At 48.1% G+C, this 18,324-nt stretch overlaps 1 protein-coding gene across 1 annotated transcript; it reads right to left on the bottom strand.

Moving 5' to 3' along the window:
• Positions 1 to 907: 907 nt before the first annotated feature.
• On the bottom strand, positions 908 to 5,572 carry LOC142007667 (olfactory receptor 52D1-like). The gene is given in 4 exon segments (XM_074984354.1): positions 908 to 1,142; positions 3,598 to 4,591; positions 5,495 to 5,540; positions 5,543 to 5,572. Coding segments are annotated over 4 exon segments (1,287 nt in total). The 5' UTR covers positions 5,555 to 5,572.
• Positions 5,573 to 18,324: the final 12,752 nt, after the last annotated feature.

Below are 18,324 nucleotides of genomic sequence, written 5' to 3'. Positions count from 1 at the left end.
GTCAGGGAGAGGCCCGCACATGGGGATCCTCGCACAGGGTCATGGATCGCCATGCAGGGCATGAGAGGGCAGAAGGAAGCCAACTGAGCCCTGCACACGGCCCAGTGTGGACACCCGCTACAGCAGCCAGGATGCGCCAGGGCCACCTCAGACGGGCAGGGCGGATGGCCAACGGAGGTGAGGCCACCAGCCCACAGTACTTGGTCATGCAACTGACAGGGCATTGCCCTCTCCCCGTATGTCTTCATAGCCTCTATGTCCACGAGCCACCTCAGTACCCTCGAAGTCCCAGGGAGCCCTGCAGCATCTGGCAAGGGGGAAGGTGTGATGCCCCCGAGGACTGGGTGCCGTGCCAGGTGGGTGTGCTGCCATAACTGGGCAGGACCACTGCCACAGCCTTCTGTGGGACTGGCTGTTGATGGAGTAGGATGGCCTGGGACTGGGTAGCTGGGTACCTGGATACCCTCACCCAGGCTGACAGCACCTGCCTGGCCCAGCTGCCCGCTCCATCGATGGCCCTTGCTGCCGCCGCTGTTCCCACCACCCCTCCCATCATTCCCACCCCCACCATCCTACCTGCCACCTCCTACCCTGCAGCCCCTCCTGCTGCCCCTGCAAATCTCCCTCGCCCATAGCTCCACTGCCCCCCGCAGTGAGCCCGACGTCACTGAACCCCCTCTTCACCTGTACCTACCGGGGCTCCTGGTACCATCCCAGCCCCAAAGGGGGCCCCAGACTTGGCACAGTCATGGCTCCTGGGGGTGCCATGGATTCCACCCCCCACCCCTGTGGAAAAGTGAGGTGTCGGTGTCATGCATCAGGTGGGGATGATGAGGCTGCGTGTGCCAGCAGGGGTGCTGATGCGGTGGAGGTGAGGGGTGGGTGTGAGGGGCAGGCCAGGAGCGGGTCAAGGTGGCCTCTGAGGGAAAGCCTCCTGGAGGGCCTCCCGCACATGCACCCCATTGCGGTGCACCTGGTGACACGGGACTGCACCCAGGTGATTATACTGTGGCACGGCCTCAGCCACACAGTGCACCACGAGGATCTCGTGCTTGCTCTCCACAAGGTTGTGGAGAGCACCACATGTACTCACCACCATGGGCACAGTGGAGAAGCCCATGTCCAGGCATGTGAGCGAGCACCTGAAGCACACCTTCAGGCATCTGAGTGCTTACTCAACCATGTTCCAGGCCTGGTTGAGCTGGGCATTGTTTTGGTCGTGGCTCTCGGTAGTATGGCCCATCTAAGGGTGAATTAGCCAGACTGGAGGAGGTAGGCCACATCAGTGACTATGCACAGGGCATAGTCGGATCCTCCACCAGGAACTCCCGTGTCCTGCTCTGTTCTTTCAAAATGAAGGTTCTTTGCAATTAACACATTGGTGTACACCTCAAGAAATACATGGAAGATTTCATTAAATTCAAAGTAGAGATTTGAGTTAAAAAAAAATGCAAGCTCCAGCAGCAAAACTATGAGTTGGCAAACAAATTCAAAATCAAAATCCCAGCATTAGTCTTCCCTCGCTTTTGGTGGTCACTCGGTAACAAGTAGGACGTCTTCCTGTCACCCTCCTATTTGTGATTCCTTTGATGGCTGATCAGCGTGATTCTGGAGCTGCAGATCTCATCACAGGAGTGGCAGTTACTTGTCACTGTTGGAGGGGCGTGGGGCAGTTTTTGATGTGTTTTTTTTCTTCTCCACTTCTCCTCATCTGCACTGCAGTGGGACTTCTCAAATAGTCCCACCCCATCACGGATTACTACTCTCCACTGGGGATGATCTTGGGCAAGGGTCTCCCAAGGGTCAACACCGAGGCCACACTTTTTTATGTGTGCCTTCAACACATCCCTATATCACTTCCACTGCCTCCCCTCTCCACTCCTCTGTCCTTCCTCCAACAGAAAACAGAATCTGTTTTGGGAGGCACTGACCAGACAGCCAAACCTCGTGACCAGTCCAATGAAGTTGTTGATGAACGATAATGGCTTCAATGCTGGTCATGGTCGACTCTTTCAGCACACTAGTGTTTGTGAGCCTATCCTCCCAAGGGATATTTAGGATTCTTCTGAGGCAGTGTTGATGACACTGTTCAAGTGCTTGTATCCTGAAGTGAGGCTTGCATGTGTTAAAACAATAAAATAACAATAACATTATTATATTATTTAATTCTAATGCCATTCCATGATAGTTGTCTATGTCCATACTTCGAATTGAATGTAATTAGTTTCTTTCTCTTAGTCTCTAAAAGGCAACATTTCATCCTTGCTCTCTCCATTGGAAGTTGAATGCTTTTGGTAAAATATGAACAATAACAAGTGGAATCATTTCTTTAGTTGATGTAAAATAGTCACAAAACAGATTTTGTGTCATTGCATAAATGCCCCAACAAGAAGACTATTTTCTGAAAGTTCCTCTTGCATCTTAGCCCGCAGTTTTCTTTTATTGGGTTCACATGAGAAAACATTTTTTTTCAACAGCAATGTTGCTGGAACATCATGAAAACAATGCAAGAACAAGTAAGCAGCATTCACGCCCCAAACCAATGACAAAAATGAGATATGAGTCAACCTAGGTCATCGAGAGCTGAACTCTGTAGAAAGACTCCTTACTGCAAGCAATTCAGTCACCTCGACATTTGGTGACACTCTGTGTTTCATGTGTGTCACAAAGTCCAACTAACATGACATTTCAACAGCTAGTTTGACATCTTTAAAACGTGAACAGTTAATGTGAGTTGTAAAGGTCAGATGCAGACCCCTGATGAAGCAGGTCTTTGCCCACAAAAGCTTATTCTCCAAAATATCTGTTAGGTTATAAGGTACCACAGGCCTGCTTGTTGCTAACACAAGAATGCTGTTGCAGGAAATGAGGACATTCTATGAGAGCTTGCTGATGAGGGTTGTGAAGCTGTGAGAAGAGGATTGCTGTGTTAAACTACAATCATCACCTTTGGGTCCAATTACTGAACACTTTGCACAGGCATTTTTTTCCCAGCTGGAACCTTTAAAAGGTGCCACAGGACTTTTTTTTGTTTGTTTGTTTTCAAAGATACAGACTAACTCGGCTACCCCTCTGACATCTGTATTAGCACCTTCCAACTGAAACATTTGGCTTATACTGCAGGCTTCCTGAGGACTAAACAAAGAAAAAGCTGGGAAATGTTATTCACCAGATCACTGTATGTATCATAAAGAAGTTCAGCATTGTTGTTTCTTTCTTTGTCTTTGTCTCTCATAGCTTTCATTCATTCATCTCGTCAAAAACCCTGTTCACATAAGTTCTAATGGAGAGCCATTTTGTGCCAGAAAGCTGCAGTGTCTTCTGGTGGTCTGGAAGCCATGAAAACCACAAGTGACAGGGAGTGGAGGCTGGGGGCTGATGGTTGATGCTGAAGGAGATCAGGTGATGGTAGATCAGAAAGGAAACCAAGGAGCAGAGAGAGCAGTGCTTGGTTATGGAGTGATAAAACCTTACCTGTGTGGAATTTCAGACTCTGAACTTCCACGATATTGAGCTCAGCCAAACTTGTACAAAGCCTCCTTGGTTATCAGGGAAACATCCTATCCCCCTCTTGTCACACAGGTGTAAAATCAGCACCCCTCTGGTGACCACCTTCTGCATGTGTATTTGCTCACTTTGACACGAAGCTCTTTGGTTTTGACCCCATAAATGATGGGGTTGAGCATGGGGGGAATGAGGAAGAAGAGGTCGGCCAATATGATATGAGCGTGGGGAGCGATGCCATGACCAAACCGGTGTGTGAGACTGGAGAAGAGGAAAAGAACACAAGAGGTCGTCATCACACAGATGTGGGCAGTGCAAGTGTCGAGAGCTTTCGGATGGGCCTTCTTGGAGGAGATTCTAAGGACAGCCCTGAAGATAAGACAATAGGACAGGGAAACGAGAGTCACGTCTAACCCGATGATCACGAACGCCATCACCAAACCATACATCCTGCTCACGGTGATGTCCCCGCAGGATGTCTTTGCCACGGCCATGTGCTCACAGTACGTGTGGGGGATGATCCGATTCGCACAGAAGGGCAGCCTGCTCAGGAGCAGGGGCAGAGGCAGCATGGAGAGAACAGCTCTTACCAAGCCAACGAGTCCTAGCTGAGCTATCCGGGCATTGGAGAGGATGGTGGCGTATCTCAGGGGGTTACATATGGCAACATAGCGGTCGAAGGCCATTGTCACAAGGACAGCTGAGTGCATCACAGAAACCGCGTGAAGGAAGAACATCTGGGTGAGGCAGCCACCCTCAGTAATGTCTCTCAAATTGAACCAAAATATACACAGCGCCTTTGGCACAACAGAGGTGGATATACCCATGTCCGTGAGCGCCAGCATGCAGAGCAGCAGGTACATTGGCTTGTGCAGGGTCTGCTCTTTGCCTACAACAAACAGAACCATGAAATTTCCCAACAGAGCAATAATGTAGAACATACAGAAAGGGATGGAAATCCAGGCGTGGGCAGCTTCCAGGCCAGGGATGCCTGCTAGGGTGAATGTTGGAGGCTCAGACAAGGTGAGATTGAAAGTAGCCATAAGATGGTCGATGCATTGATCCGGCTCAGAAATGGTCAATATGCCTGTGCATGGAGAGAAACACAGCAAGGGAGGAGAGGTTACAAACTCTGTAACAAATAGTACAGAAAATGTTGTATATTTACTCACGATGTAGGAAAAGGAGAGAGCAGTGAGGTTGAAACAGTTAAAGATGGCACCAGGTTATTTAGGTTGCACTGATGTCCGGAGAAGTTCTCAGAGGGTGCTAAACAAGCCATGTGACTGGACAGCATGACAGCACATGAACTTCAATATCAACAACTGCAACTTGTCTGCCCATTGGAGGAAAAAAAGTCTTGAAGTCCTCACACACCTGACAAGTTTCTGACTGGATTGTCTAAACTCAGGACTGGATGTCATACCAACCCTGTGAAACGCTACACACAATACAAGCAGAAACTAAGCAAACTTTGGGATGAAGAAGGAGTGGGATGGGGAATCATACAGAAAATACAGTGCCATAAGCTTCACAGTCAGTGATTTAATCTTTTCCAGACTATAGTCTCATTAAGCACATAAATGTCCAACCACTTCTTCTACTGCAGCCCTGGGGCATATCGAGTCTGAGAGAGGGCATTGAATGAGATGGACTGTAGGTCTGATCCATGATGCAACTCCTACATTGTACGCGATAGTATGGGCACAAGGGTCTTGCTATTTTGGGCTATGGGCCTGCACCTCTGTTACTGCTCTTGTTTCCTCTGGTGAAAGGCTTCCTTGCAGGCACCCAGCTGTGTCTAAGATACAAGGTAGAGGTGTTAACAGAAAAGTGTGAGCTGAGACAAATATTAGCAATTCAGTTATTGTAGGATGAAAATTTCTGAGGCAGGTTATGGTATTCTGCTAAAGACCCCCTATTTGAATCCTAATTCCAGTTAGCAGGAGTGGAAGGTTACCCCCCCTTGGGCCCCCTCCATTTCACCCACCTCTATATTTGGCCTTGGTGCGACTGGTGTTGGAATCCTGTGTCCAGGTCTTGTGCCCATGATTAAAGTTGGATGTTGATATACGGAAGAGGCTTCAGAGAAGAGTCACACAGATTACAAAAAGGTTAGAAAACCTGTCTGATAATCTCAGAAGAATAATCGTGTTAGTCTGTAGCGTCACAAAAATAAGCCGTCCTCTAGCACGTCATAGACTAACAATGTATGAGGTCATGAGCTTTCATGGGTAAGACCCACTTCTAAAGACTTTCATCTGAAAATCTGAAGAGGTAGGTCTTACCCACAAAAGCTCATTACCTAATAGATGAATCTATTAGTCTTTAAGGTACCAGTCCAAGAGTGCTAGTTATCTGTCTGATAGTGACAGACTCAAAGAGCTCCTTCTATTTCATTTAACAAAGACAGCTAAAGGGTGACAATAACAGTCGGTAAGGACCGGCATCAAAGCAAATATTGAATAACAGGCCTTTCAGCTTGGCATCCAGAGGTGTAACAGGTTCCAATGGCTGAAAGTTCAAGTTAAGGGAATTCAGACTCGAAATAAGGTACACATTTTTGTAAAGAGTGAGGGTAATTAACCATGGCGACAATTTATCAAGCATCTTGGTGGATCTTCCATCACTGAGAATTTTTAAATCAAGGCTGAATCTTTCTCCAGCAGTGCTGCTCTAGGAATAATTTTGAGGACATTTCCTGGCCTGTGCTTCACAGGCAGTCAGACCAGATGATCAAAATGGTCCCTTCTGATCTTGGTATTAACAAACATTGTCCACATCTGGAAATATTTTGTCTGCAAGCTCTTTCATGACTCTACGGAAAACTTATTTTCCTGTCACAACCACATTGCGAACAGAAATCTGAGGAGAAATTCTCATATGACTGTGGCATCCTGAAAATATTGCACTGTGTATTTCACAAGGGTGCAGGATCGTATGTCACTGCCTGGCTGAAAGTTTTAGGTGAGAAAAATAATCACCTAACTGCATAATACCTCCATAGTGAGGAACGCCTGAACACCCCTTGCCAATAATGGAGCTGGCTAACAAATAGTCCCAGAGCATCGAGGCTTTAACTTCTGTCTCCAAATGGCCTGCTCTTTCAGACAGTTGCCACTGGCTCTTGTCCAAGGCATCTGGATTCATCTAGGCTCTCGTGTGTCCCAGAATTCCCACTTCTCAATGTGCAGGCTTCTCATCTGATGAGTTATTCCTAGGCAGCAGTTGCTGAAGCTGCACACGGTGAGACATAATCACTGATCTCCCCTCAGCCAAGATACCTCACCCCCTGCCGAGGAAGAGCTGCAGGCAGCGTGGGGATGCTCAAAGGCAGGAGGAGGCAGAGAGGTCTGGGGACCATGGTGAAGACAGAGGTGACCAATATGCTGATGGAGTTGGGGCAGTCTGGGATGGGGAAGAAGATTGCAAAAAAGCTGGGAGCTAAAACCAACTGCAGAGCAAAGATCAGTGTTTTTTCCTACCTGTGAAATGCCTCGTGTTATGTAATTAACATTCAAAAATAACATTGGCAACCCCCAGGCTGCAGTTTTGCAGCTAGCCAGGGCAAAAGCCAGCAGCCTCACAAATGCCCTGAGGGCATGGAACAGTTGCAGTGCTTGGACCAGCAATCACAGAGACAAATTTCAAGTGCTCTGCCTGTCTCTCCACATACATGCCACTCCCATGCTAAGAACCCACCAGTGCTGCCCATTTGTCCATGTACACCCGTTTCCCCACCCCCATAGCTCTCAGTGCCACCCACCTTTTTGTGTGTACCCCTACCTGCCCCACAGTCCTCAGTGCTGACTGTCTGTCCCCACTTTCACAACATCCCTTCCTGCCAGGTTGTGATACCCCTGATCCCTGACCAAAACAGATGCTGGACCTTACCACAAGAGCTCACAGAAGTACCTCCTGACCAACTTACACTCCATGTCTGCCTATGCCAGGGAAAAAGGGAGTTCAGGCAGAGCAGGCTGTCTGTGGGCGAAGGGAACACCAGCAACAGATCATCTTGTGCCAGGGAGGAGAAAGGGGCAGACCCAGGTAGGGGAAGAGAGGACATGGAGAGTAAAAGAAGCCAGCATAACTTCCTCAGAATGACACAAGCTTTAATGTACTACAGCCCATAGTAACCCCAGACTCACCTTCCTGAGGCTGCTTTTCCATGTTGGCAGCCATAGAATCACAGAATACTAGAACTGGAAGGGACCTAAAGAGGTCATTGAATCCAGGTCCTTGTCCTCATGGCAGGACCAAGCAACATCTATATCATCCCTGTTAGATATTTATCCAATCTGCTCGTAAGTATCTCCAGTGCTGGAGATCCAACCACCTCCCCAGACAATTTATTCCAGTAACAACCCTGACAATTAGAAAATTTTCCTGATGTCAACCTAAACCTCCCTTGCTGCAATTTAAGCCCATTACTTCTTTGTCCTATTCCTTCTAACATCCTTTTAAGTAGTTGAAACCTGCTATCATGTCCCTTCTCAGCATTCTCTTTTCTAAAATAAACAAACCCAGTTATTGTACTCTTCTCTCACAGGTCACAGTTTTTAAACCTTTAATCCTTTTCATTGCTCTTCTCTGGACCTTCTCCAATTTCTCTGCATCTTTCCTAAAATGTGGGGCCCAGAACTGGACTCAGTGCTCCAATTCAGGCCTAATCAATGGGCACATAACATCAGGCTGCAGTGGGGCTGCTTGCTGACAAAGGGATGGTCCAGGTCAGGAAAGGTGTCAGAGACAATCTGCTACGGTGTGGTCCATGTTACATTGCCTGACTCAGGAGGCCTTATTAGGCCCTTTGGTCTATGCATTAGGCAGAGAGCCCATTCTCTATTTCACCAGTTTCAACACTCTGTGCCATTGTGATCTGAATACTATACATCCCCCCACCCCCACCCCCACCCCACACACATGCATAGACCATAGCCACACAAAGGAAAGCGTAGACACTGCATTCCTAGACCTCTCCCCATTCCAGCAGCATCTGGTTTCCTCCAAGCCAGAAACATTCTGTTCTTTTTACTGCTTGTTGGTGCTTTTTGTCCCCTCCAGAAACAAAGATTTGGACGTAAGACAGAGAAAACCTCCCCCCACAAAAGAACAATTACATTGTTCTGAACCTTTGAACCTGTCAGGCTGGAATGTCAGAAGCTCTGTTGTCAGTTCTTCTTTGCTCCAGATAAGCTCACATGGCCTGAGAGGCTGCAGGACAACTCTAACTGGAGTCACTGGCAGCTCGTGGTCAATGTAAATCAGTGCAGTTCTGTATGTCCCTACATGTGCATTTACAGAAGGGTTTCTCGGCCTTTTTTTATAAGGTACCTCTTTTAAAAAAAAAAGCACCCCTGACTTCTCTCACACGTCCCTTAGTGTACGCGCACCACCAGTTGAAAATCATGGTCCTAAGGTAATCTGAGGTCTTGAAACAAGTGCCATTCAACCTTTCCAGATCACTTTACCCTTTCCAGAAGTCAGATTTGTTTAGGGGTCTGAAAGAGCCTAAAAGAAATCCCCAGTTTATATGAAAACAAAAAAGCAGTCATGTAGCACTTTAAAGATTTACAAAATAATTAATTAGGTGATGAGCTTTTGTGGGATTTCTTCAGTTTATATGGTGTCTGAGACCACTTATGAAAGAAGGGGATTCAAAAACACATGGGCCTTCACTTTACTCTCAGGGAGGCCGATATTAATCTAGAGTGACCCGGTGAAGGCAGCCTGTGAGAGAAGATTTGGCCTATTGTTGACCCATTCTAGTGGTGACCCCTCCAGAAATGCAGACACCCACTCCAGAGGCTTTGGCTGCATTTCTTACCAGGGCAGTGAAGTTACTGAATTGAAAGCATGAGCGAACAAGAGGAAAAACAAAACTGCCCTGCGCCCTCAAACCAAAGGCAGCTACTGCAACAGACCAAAGGGCACAGTAAGAGACAAGGAACTGATCTTAAATATGTTATAATTTATAGCTCCAGTTTTACCAGGTAAATCCCTTCATGTTTCTGACAACACCAAACAGTTCATGTCCCTGTGCTGGTGAATTGACTTGAATGCTGGAACCCTCTCCAAGCCCTTAGATCTCACTTTATTGAAGAAACTGGTAACTCACCAAAATCCTGCTCAGCAGCAAGAGGCAATTGCCTCAATGCAACAGGAAAGTTGAAGAATGAACGATGAACGAAAAATCAAGACCCTGGTATTCGGCATAATGGAGGGTTCGAATAGGAGAGGCAGACCCCATGGAGAATGGATCGATGATGTAGTAGATTGGTGTGGAGCTAGTCTACAGAAACTAAGCCACTCTGCACTGGAAAGGGAAAGATGGAAGGAAATAGTGAGAGAGGCACCAGACCCTAACGGGCACTGAGCCCACAGTTATTGATGATGATGATGATGATGAACAGGAAAGTAGGGCCCTGAGAATCAGTGTATGAATCTCACGTCTGGCACTCCCTGTGCTGGGCAGTGGCTTTTATGATTCCCCTGCACAGTCCCTGAAGACTCCCTGGCATACCAGCACTCCCAAACAATCCCCCAGCTCCATGAGCAGTGGGAAGTGCAGAAAATCAACAAACACACACCCCAGAGAGCTCCAGCCTGAGAGCTTCCCCAGGGAGTGAAAAAGTGATTTGCAGGTGCCAGGGGCTCAGACTGTCAGGGCGAAATGAGACTTACAGGCCTAGCAGTGCGGTCTGGCACTATGGAAACCTCAGTGTGGAAAAGGAAGAGCAATGGTTGAGAGCTGCTTACTTATCTATCCGCATTTCTGTGCTATTGCCCATTGTCATGGTGCCTGGGCATCTCCTCCATCTGCCCCAGCTGACGAACCCTGTGTTGAATCCCTGAGAACAGGCTCTTGCACATCCGACATTCAAACACGGAGTAATAACAGCTCCTATCGGATAGACTCTGTTTGAATGGCAGAGAATGTCCCCTGTAAGCGGAGAGCTTGGGTGGCCACCCAGGAGAGATTCAGCTGCTGCCCAGCAGAGTGTCCACAACTGCAGTGGGTATTTCTATTTGTGGTGCCCCTACACACATGGCTCTATGAACATAAGAACATTTATTCCAACCACAGATGAAAATCAAATGGATGGAACATTGTTGAGAGTAGCAATGGATGTCTCTGCTGAGTCGTACCATTCCATGCAACAGTGTAGGCTGGGCAGGGGCAGCTTCCTGAGCCCCTTTAGAGGTCATCATGTGCCCAGGCTAAAGTTCGGGTAGGAAGGAGATGTTCATAGGCACAGATGTGACCTAGTTATCCTGGTAATCCAATCTACATTTTGTGTCCCTCTGAGGCCTCCTGTCCTTGTGTCTTTGACAACATCCTAAGATGGCCTAGTGGCTCATGCTCCAGCCTTGAACTCAGGACTTGTGGTCAATTCCTGACTTGCCCACTGATGTCCTGTGTGATCTTAGAGTTTTCATTGTACAAGTTTCTCTGTGCCTCGGTCTCACCTATGACAAATAACGTAAAGTTTCTGCAGCCACCAGGGTCAGCTCTGCTGCTCTTGCATGCCGGGGATAACAATCAGGACAAAGTAGCAGGAGGAAAGCTAGTTTGACTGGGAGATGACATGATGTGATCGGGTTTCCTGTCTCAGTTCACCCTTGTTCCCTTCCATGTAGGCACAGAAATGATCATAAGACATCAATAGTGAGAAGTACTTTGGATTTCAGTGGCACTTTTACTCTTGGGATAGTAACAGAGAGACAGCAGTGCTATTCTAAATACTATCAAAACAAAAAAGTAGTCCAGTAGCACTGTATAGACTAACAAAATAATGCATAAGGTGAGCTTTTGTGGGACAGACCCACTTCTTCAGACCCTTTAGATCTAAAGCTCATAACCTAATAAATTATTTTGTTACTCTTTAAAGTGCTATTGGACTGCTTTTTAGTCTTGGGATATGTGACAAACTGGGAACGTCTTGAATATATTTTTCCTGAATAGTATATTTCTGCCTCAGTTTCCCCCGTGTGTTACTCAAGTATCTAGGACAGGGGTCAGCACTCCTTGGCACAGGTGCTAACACTGGCATGCATGCCAATTTTCATCGGCACATGAGGCGAGAGGTCAGTCCCGCCCCCCCTCCCCCACGCAACCAGAAGCTTGTCCAAAGCCAGGCTGCCTGTGGGTTAACAAAGGACTAGCTAAAGCTATCAACCACCTCTTAAACGGTAAAGCTCTGCATCTTAACTGATTTATTAAGGAAGCTTTTGTAATTAGGACTATTAGAGACTTTAAAACGTATCACCGGCCCTCAGATCATACAGGTTAATGGCATATTTGGGTGCATTAGGAGCACTTCCAGAAGATCAATGATTTCCATTTATTTGGCATTAAGGAGGTCACATCTAGAGTATTGTGTCCAGTTCTGCCCCCCACACCCAGTATAGAAAGGTTGTGAATGCTTTGGAGAGGGTCCAGCAGAGAGCAACAAAAATGGTTAGAAGTCATGTAGCACTTTAAAGACTAACAAAATAATTTATTAGCTTATGAGCTTTCATGGGGCAGACCCACTTCTTCAGACCTGGCAATATAACATTTCCAGTACAGTGCTACATGCCTGCAGGTTTGTTTTCTTAGAGTAGAGACTAACACAGCTACTTCTCTGATACTATTCAGAAATGATGCGGAGCTGGAACACATGACCTACAAGGAGAGGCTGAGGGATTTGGTCTTATTTAGTTTGCGGAAGAGAAGAGTGAGGGGTGGTTTGATAGCAGCCTTCAAGTATGTGAAGGGGGAATACAAAAAGGATGTAAAGAGTCTGTTCTCTGTGGTGACAAATGACAGAACAAGGAACAATGGTCTCACGTCGCAGTGGGGGTGATGGAGGTCAAATGTTAGAAAAAAGTGTTTCACCAGGAGGGTGCTGAAGCACTGGAATGCGTTGCCTAGAGAGGTGGTGGAATCTCCATACCTAGAGGACAGGCTTTGGCTCCAGGTTTCAGGACATAGACTTCAGCCCTGGGCCCCTGCAAGTCACAGCCAGCTCCGACAATCCCACTGAAATGGAGATATGAACCACTTTGGGGTCCCAACTCTCAGTGAAAAAAATTCTGTTGTAGTGTAAACAAGCCCTGCTCCCCAACTGTGGTGCACTTCTAGACTGAATGAAAACAGTCAGATTCTTGTTAAGAGGCCAGAGAGATTGCCTCCCACAGCACAAATGACACTCAGATACTAGGCCCTTAGAAACTGTGGGGATGGGCACCGACAGAGAAGCCTAGATCAATAGTTTTGCGAATTCATGTAGCTGAAGGAGCGTCATGGGGTTCCTGGTCCAGATAAGGGTGTCCGGGCCCAGGTTCTGTTTGGAATCGAGTTGAAATGCAGACTCCATGTCGGCAGTTGATTGTCTGTGAAGCACCTGGCCCAGTTTAAAGGCCACGAGGACTCAATTGCCAGGTGGGGCTACTGGGGACAGGAGCCCTCTCTTTCAGCCTGAGAAGGAGCCCCAAAGTCTTTTAATTCCCCCACTGCCAGGTAAAGGGTCCAACGTTAGCTCCCAGAGCCTCCAGTCAGTGTTGTGGCTCTGAGGGGTTGGATTCTGAGGGTCACCCCCTCCTGCCCCAGATGTTTGATTGGTGACTCAGGTCAGTAGTGGGAGTCACTCATGGAGGATTGTTCCTATCTCATGTGTCTGGGAGAACCCGCAACGCTTCTCCTCATATGGGATTCAGGGACAGAGCCCAGGGCTCTGGATCCTCCCTCCTCCTCTTCAACCCAAGGAATACTTTTCTGTAACTTCCTGCATTCTGCGCGAATGGGATCAGTTCTACACTGTGTCCCTGTTGACTAATAACCCTCTTCTTTTACGAGCTGGCTGAGAGTCAGTGCTGACTGCAGAGCAAGCAACCGCAGGGCCCTCCTTACCCGTACGCAGAATACACAGCTACATGGGGCCCCTGGAAATCTGGGACACCAATGGGCCTGAATGTCCACCCACTGTGTCTTCCTCTCCCTGCTCCGTGGCTCTGTTTCCTCCAGAGAGGAAGATTCTGAATCTACCGTGTGAAGTTGACAGCATCTTAGTTTGAAATTGGCTTTAAACATGTTTCGTTGGCGTGCTGATGAAAATTATAAAATCACATCTCTAAAAACTTCCACCCGGCTCCGGCCTGCCATTGGGCACAGTGACATTGGACACCATAATAGCACTGTGGAGCGTACTAGAAAGTTTAAGGATGGCCCTGAGCAGCAGGGCTAGGACAGGTAAGGGTCCCTCTGGTGTCCAGTCCCCTGCAGAAAACTCACCTGATAAACATCAAGACGAATGCTCCAAGGTCAGGCGCAGGAAGTGCCCAAACCAAGGGGGCTTGCCAAGGTGATGGCACGACCTTGCACTGGAGTGAGTGCTGGCATGTGTCATTGAGAGCTGTGCCAGGCCACTCAGCTGGTCACTTCATAGCAGGATCCCAAAGGGATTTACAAATATCGCTGAACTGGGACTCACTACCCACATAGGCTTAGGGGAGGGGCCCTTGTGAGCCACCTTCTCCCGACAAAAAGTGCATCCGGCAGCTCAGGCAAGTGAAAGACAGAAAGGATGACTGAGCTGCTGAGTGCACCCTGCAAGTCAGCTCCAGAACACAGAACAGAACCCAGGAGTCCTGGGAGAGCCCTGCTCTCACCGCAGCTCCTGCATGCCTGAGTCTGAGTTTCCTTCCTAGCTGTCAGGGGGCAGAAGATTCCTACACAACTGGGGTGCATTGGGACTGGCTGCGATTTCCTGCACCGGACGTGTTCATTCTGCTATTACCTGTGCACCCCCTCGCCTGCAGATATCTGTTTGGATGGTTTCTTCTGCCTCTTGTGCTTTGCCTTTGTGCCAGGTGTTGCACCTCTGATGATGGTGCAGGGGCCAGCACAGAGTAGCCTGACCATCAGGCCTGCCAACGGTGATTGAAAGTGTGGGGAGAGGACAATTGCCCAGGGCCTGGTGCAATTCAAAAGCCAGTGGTTGTTGGTGGCCTGGGCCTTTTACGTTTATGCCAGAGCACCACTCTGCATGCTGGATGGGTGGGGGGCAGCGTTCCAGTCTTTGAAGGCTGGTTGCTCCCAACCCCTCCCCTTCTTCCCAAGGCCCTGCCCCTTCAGGGGGGAGGGTGAAGAGTTGCCCCCCCACCCCCCTCCACACTCCTTCTATGAGGGCCGACAGAAGTCATCAGCCCCACTGCTTATCATTGACTGGTAGCTCTCAGCATTGCTGTCATGCAAAACTAGGGCAAAAATGCAAAGTTCTTTGTAGTCTAGAAGACAAAGGCCCTGCTTTCAAGCGCTTGCAGTGTCAGGCACGAATCCCATCGAGGCCATGCATAGAGGAAAAAGTAGCCGAACTCTGAGAGCCAAAGCAAGTTGGTATAAGGGGAACAGTGATAACTTGTTCTCCATATGCACTCAGGACAGGAAAAGACGTAATCAGCTAAATTACACTATGGCCAATGTAGGATAAATGCTATGAAAATCATCCTTCCTCTAAGCTTAGGTAAGCCTTTCCCTCTTTGTTTTGTTCCAATGTGATATTTCTGGGGGGTGGGCATGGTTTTGTGGGGGAGGGGAGGCTGCCTAGTCCAGAATAAATAATGGAGAATCACCATTCTTATTCCTTCTTAGCCATATAGTGCCTTGGCCACACATTATGGTCATTCCAATTTCCTCCACTAGAGGGCAGTAATGCCTGCATGAGTGAAGCAGCTCGTTAAGAAATAGAAAATAAGCATCTTTCACCGCATTTATTTCTTGCAGTAAGATCTTTTTCCCCCTTAGAACTATTACAGCACAGTGTTCTCTATGTGGCAAGGAGACAGATGGGCTTTCCTTGCCTGGGGCACAGGGTGGGATGCGTGAGTCCATACTTGCTCTTCCTCTGCTTGTGGGTGCCTACAGACTGTGATCAAACCACCTCTGAACTCTTCCTTTATTAAACTAAAAAGGTTGGGCTTCTGGAGTCTCACTCTACAGCAGCTTTTCCAGGGAGTAAAATTCGAGTGGCTCCTTGAATCTTTTTAAATTTACAATTAACTTACTTAAATTGTGGGTGCTGGAATGGGAACCCATATTCCAAACAGTAACATTGCCCATGATAAATAAAACCTCCTCACCCCTACTTAAGATTCCCTTAGATCCACATACAAGGATTGATTTGAGTCTCTCACTCTCAGGCATGTTTTTCAAGATTTCAAGCGGCAGAGGTAAGTTTTTCTGATGGTGAATTATCTCACCCTTAAAAAGTCCACCTTATTCCGCTCTGAATTTGCCAGGCATTAACATCCAAGCACTGGCTTTCCCTCCCTTTGTAAATCTGCTCTAGCTCTGCAGTGTGGCTGGGTGTGCCCAACGGGATCTGCAATCTGCAGACACTGAAGTCCCCTGCATGTACCAGAACCTGAGCTCACTGCACTTACCCAGGTTCTGGAGTAGATCTCAAGAGGAAGGGATGATCACTGGGGAGACCTCAGCTGGTGAGGATGTTCCATAGGGATTTCCCACAGCAGTTATAAATGCTGTTGCTACCCGAGCCCTGCAGACAGAAGTTTTGTGCAGACGATTTCTTCAAGGAGAAGGCCTCCTCATGCCCCACAAACACCTTCCGCTCCCCACTGCTGTCTCAGAGGCTGGTGAGTCCTTTGTACTTTGTTACTGGGCTGATATTTCACTCTCTCAATGTATAGATTCCTTTTGTCTCTGCAGCAGTGTGCAGCCAGGGAACCAGGCTTTGGAGGGGAGTTTTCCTTTCATAAGAAAGACAGAAAAGCTCCGTTCATTCTCCACTCCTGTGACAGAGTCGGGACTGGTCCCTATTATGTGTCTGAGTGCATTGACCAGTGGAGTTTAAACAACCCTGTGCTCTGTGCACACTTGTCCTGGGAGATAATTCTGGAGCTTGCTGGATCCCACAGAGTAGAAGTTCTTCTGAATTTCAACCCAAATTCTCTCTTCCCTAGTTTTACTCTTTTCCTCTTGGCCATCTGCCTTATTTTACGTAAATAAGCCTCCTCCCCACTCCATGGCATTTGCCTCTACATAAGATCCATTTCAAAAAAGAGCTTAATAAATTCCTGGTTACCCGTTAGCCAGGATGGGTAAGGATGGTGCCCCTAGCATGAGCCAGAAGCTGGGAATGGGCTATGTGGGAAGGGTGATGCATTGATTCCATGTTCTGTTCATTCCTTCTGGGGTACCTTACATTGGAACTGTGAGATGGACCACTGGTGTGACCCAGAGCAGCTGTTCCTATGTTATCCGCATCAGTGGGATCCAGGCAGGTCTGGCTGGGGTTAGGTTTTTGTGGGGCTGTGGCAGGGAACAGGAGAGGGATGAGCAGTCATATGGACCAGTGTCACAGCCCGTGAGAGATGCCTCCCTGTTTATTGAGATGGACCAGGCACATCGCTCAGCACCAGATCTAGCAAGTGTGCAAATGCAGATCTGACCATACGCGAGGACAGCCTAGTCCTCTCCTATCACAAGAGGGCCCCTTTACACCCTGTGGGCGACACAGATCTCATCAGCAGAATTCAGATGATTAATGTGGACACAACATCCACCCAGGCCAACACCCTGGGAATTAGTCCCCAGCCGCCACACAGCAATGTTTGGGGGGCAGATGGAGGGGGCTGGAGGAGAGATTTGCATGGCAGGGGAGGGGACTCCTCTTTCCAGCCTCCAAAATATAGGAAGCAGACGGGCAGCTGAGAACAGGGACTTAACCTGCATCACCCTGGCATCTCCTTCCAGGTGCCCCTGTGTATCCGGCATACCCAGCTCCAGGAGATTTCAGGAAGCTTCACTTTGTAAAGGAGGCCCCATTGTCGGTTCAGCTGTGAGAGCTGCCAGTGCAGAGCCCAGCAGAGCTGCTGCAACTGAGGAGGAGAGTACCTGCACCCTGGGATGTTATTCGTGGGTATTCAACCGAGCCTGGAATATTGACTATTAAATTGAGCTTGTGTCCGGGGAGGTGAGCCAACAGGAGCAGCCAACAGCTAGTTTTGTGTGTGAGTTCCGATGGGGAGCTTTGATGTGGGCTAGATACATCTGACATTCTTTAAAACCTCTTCTCAATTCCATTTACACCAAAGCTACCTGATTTAAATAAAAATCCCTGTCAAACAGCTAATTTTCTGAGGGAGGAAATGCAGTCAGAAGCCCAGCAGCAGAGTGCGGAGTTTCCTGCTTATCGCATCCAGTGCACCATGCATGATTATCTGCCTTATGGACAGGTGGACTATATGTGCATTTGATGCAAGGAGGTGTTAAGACAGGCAGAGAGGTATATAGATGAGGCTTTCCATGATGCTGTAGGACTGTCCCACCTCCATTCAGACAGCATCTGTGTTGTTGAGGAGATTTAAAGTCTCAGAGAAGGAGAAATTCAACCGGAGCAGAGGGAAAATACCCATAATTGGTACCCTCTTTCCAGATGATATTGTGGTATCATCTCGCACTGAAGATACCTCTCCAGTGGGGCAACTCCAGTCATTAGTAAAAAGGAGGTGTTAGTAATGGGGAATTCGATGATTAGAAGCAGAGACAGATGGGTTTGCGAAGACTGGGAGACCGGTACAGTGACCTGCCTGGTGTGAAGGTTGTGGATCTCTGAAGATTTCTAGGTAGTAGTGCTGGGAAGGAGGTACATGCGGTACACTTAGGAACCAATGACAGAGGGAAGGCCAGCAGAGAGGTTCTGAAGGCCAAATGTAGGCTGCTAGGAAAGAGATTGAAATGCTGGACATCTATGGTGGCATTCTCTGAAAGGCTTCTAGTTCCATGGGCAGGGCCAGCTAGACAGGCAGAAA

This window comes from Carettochelys insculpta, chromosome 1 (genome assembly GCF_033958435.1).
Source record: "Carettochelys insculpta isolate YL-2023 chromosome 1, ASM3395843v1, whole genome shotgun sequence".
Classification (NCBI taxonomy): Eukaryota; Metazoa; Chordata; order Testudines; family Carettochelyidae; genus Carettochelys; species Carettochelys insculpta.
This window is presented reverse-complemented; position numbering and strand designations above follow the sequence as displayed.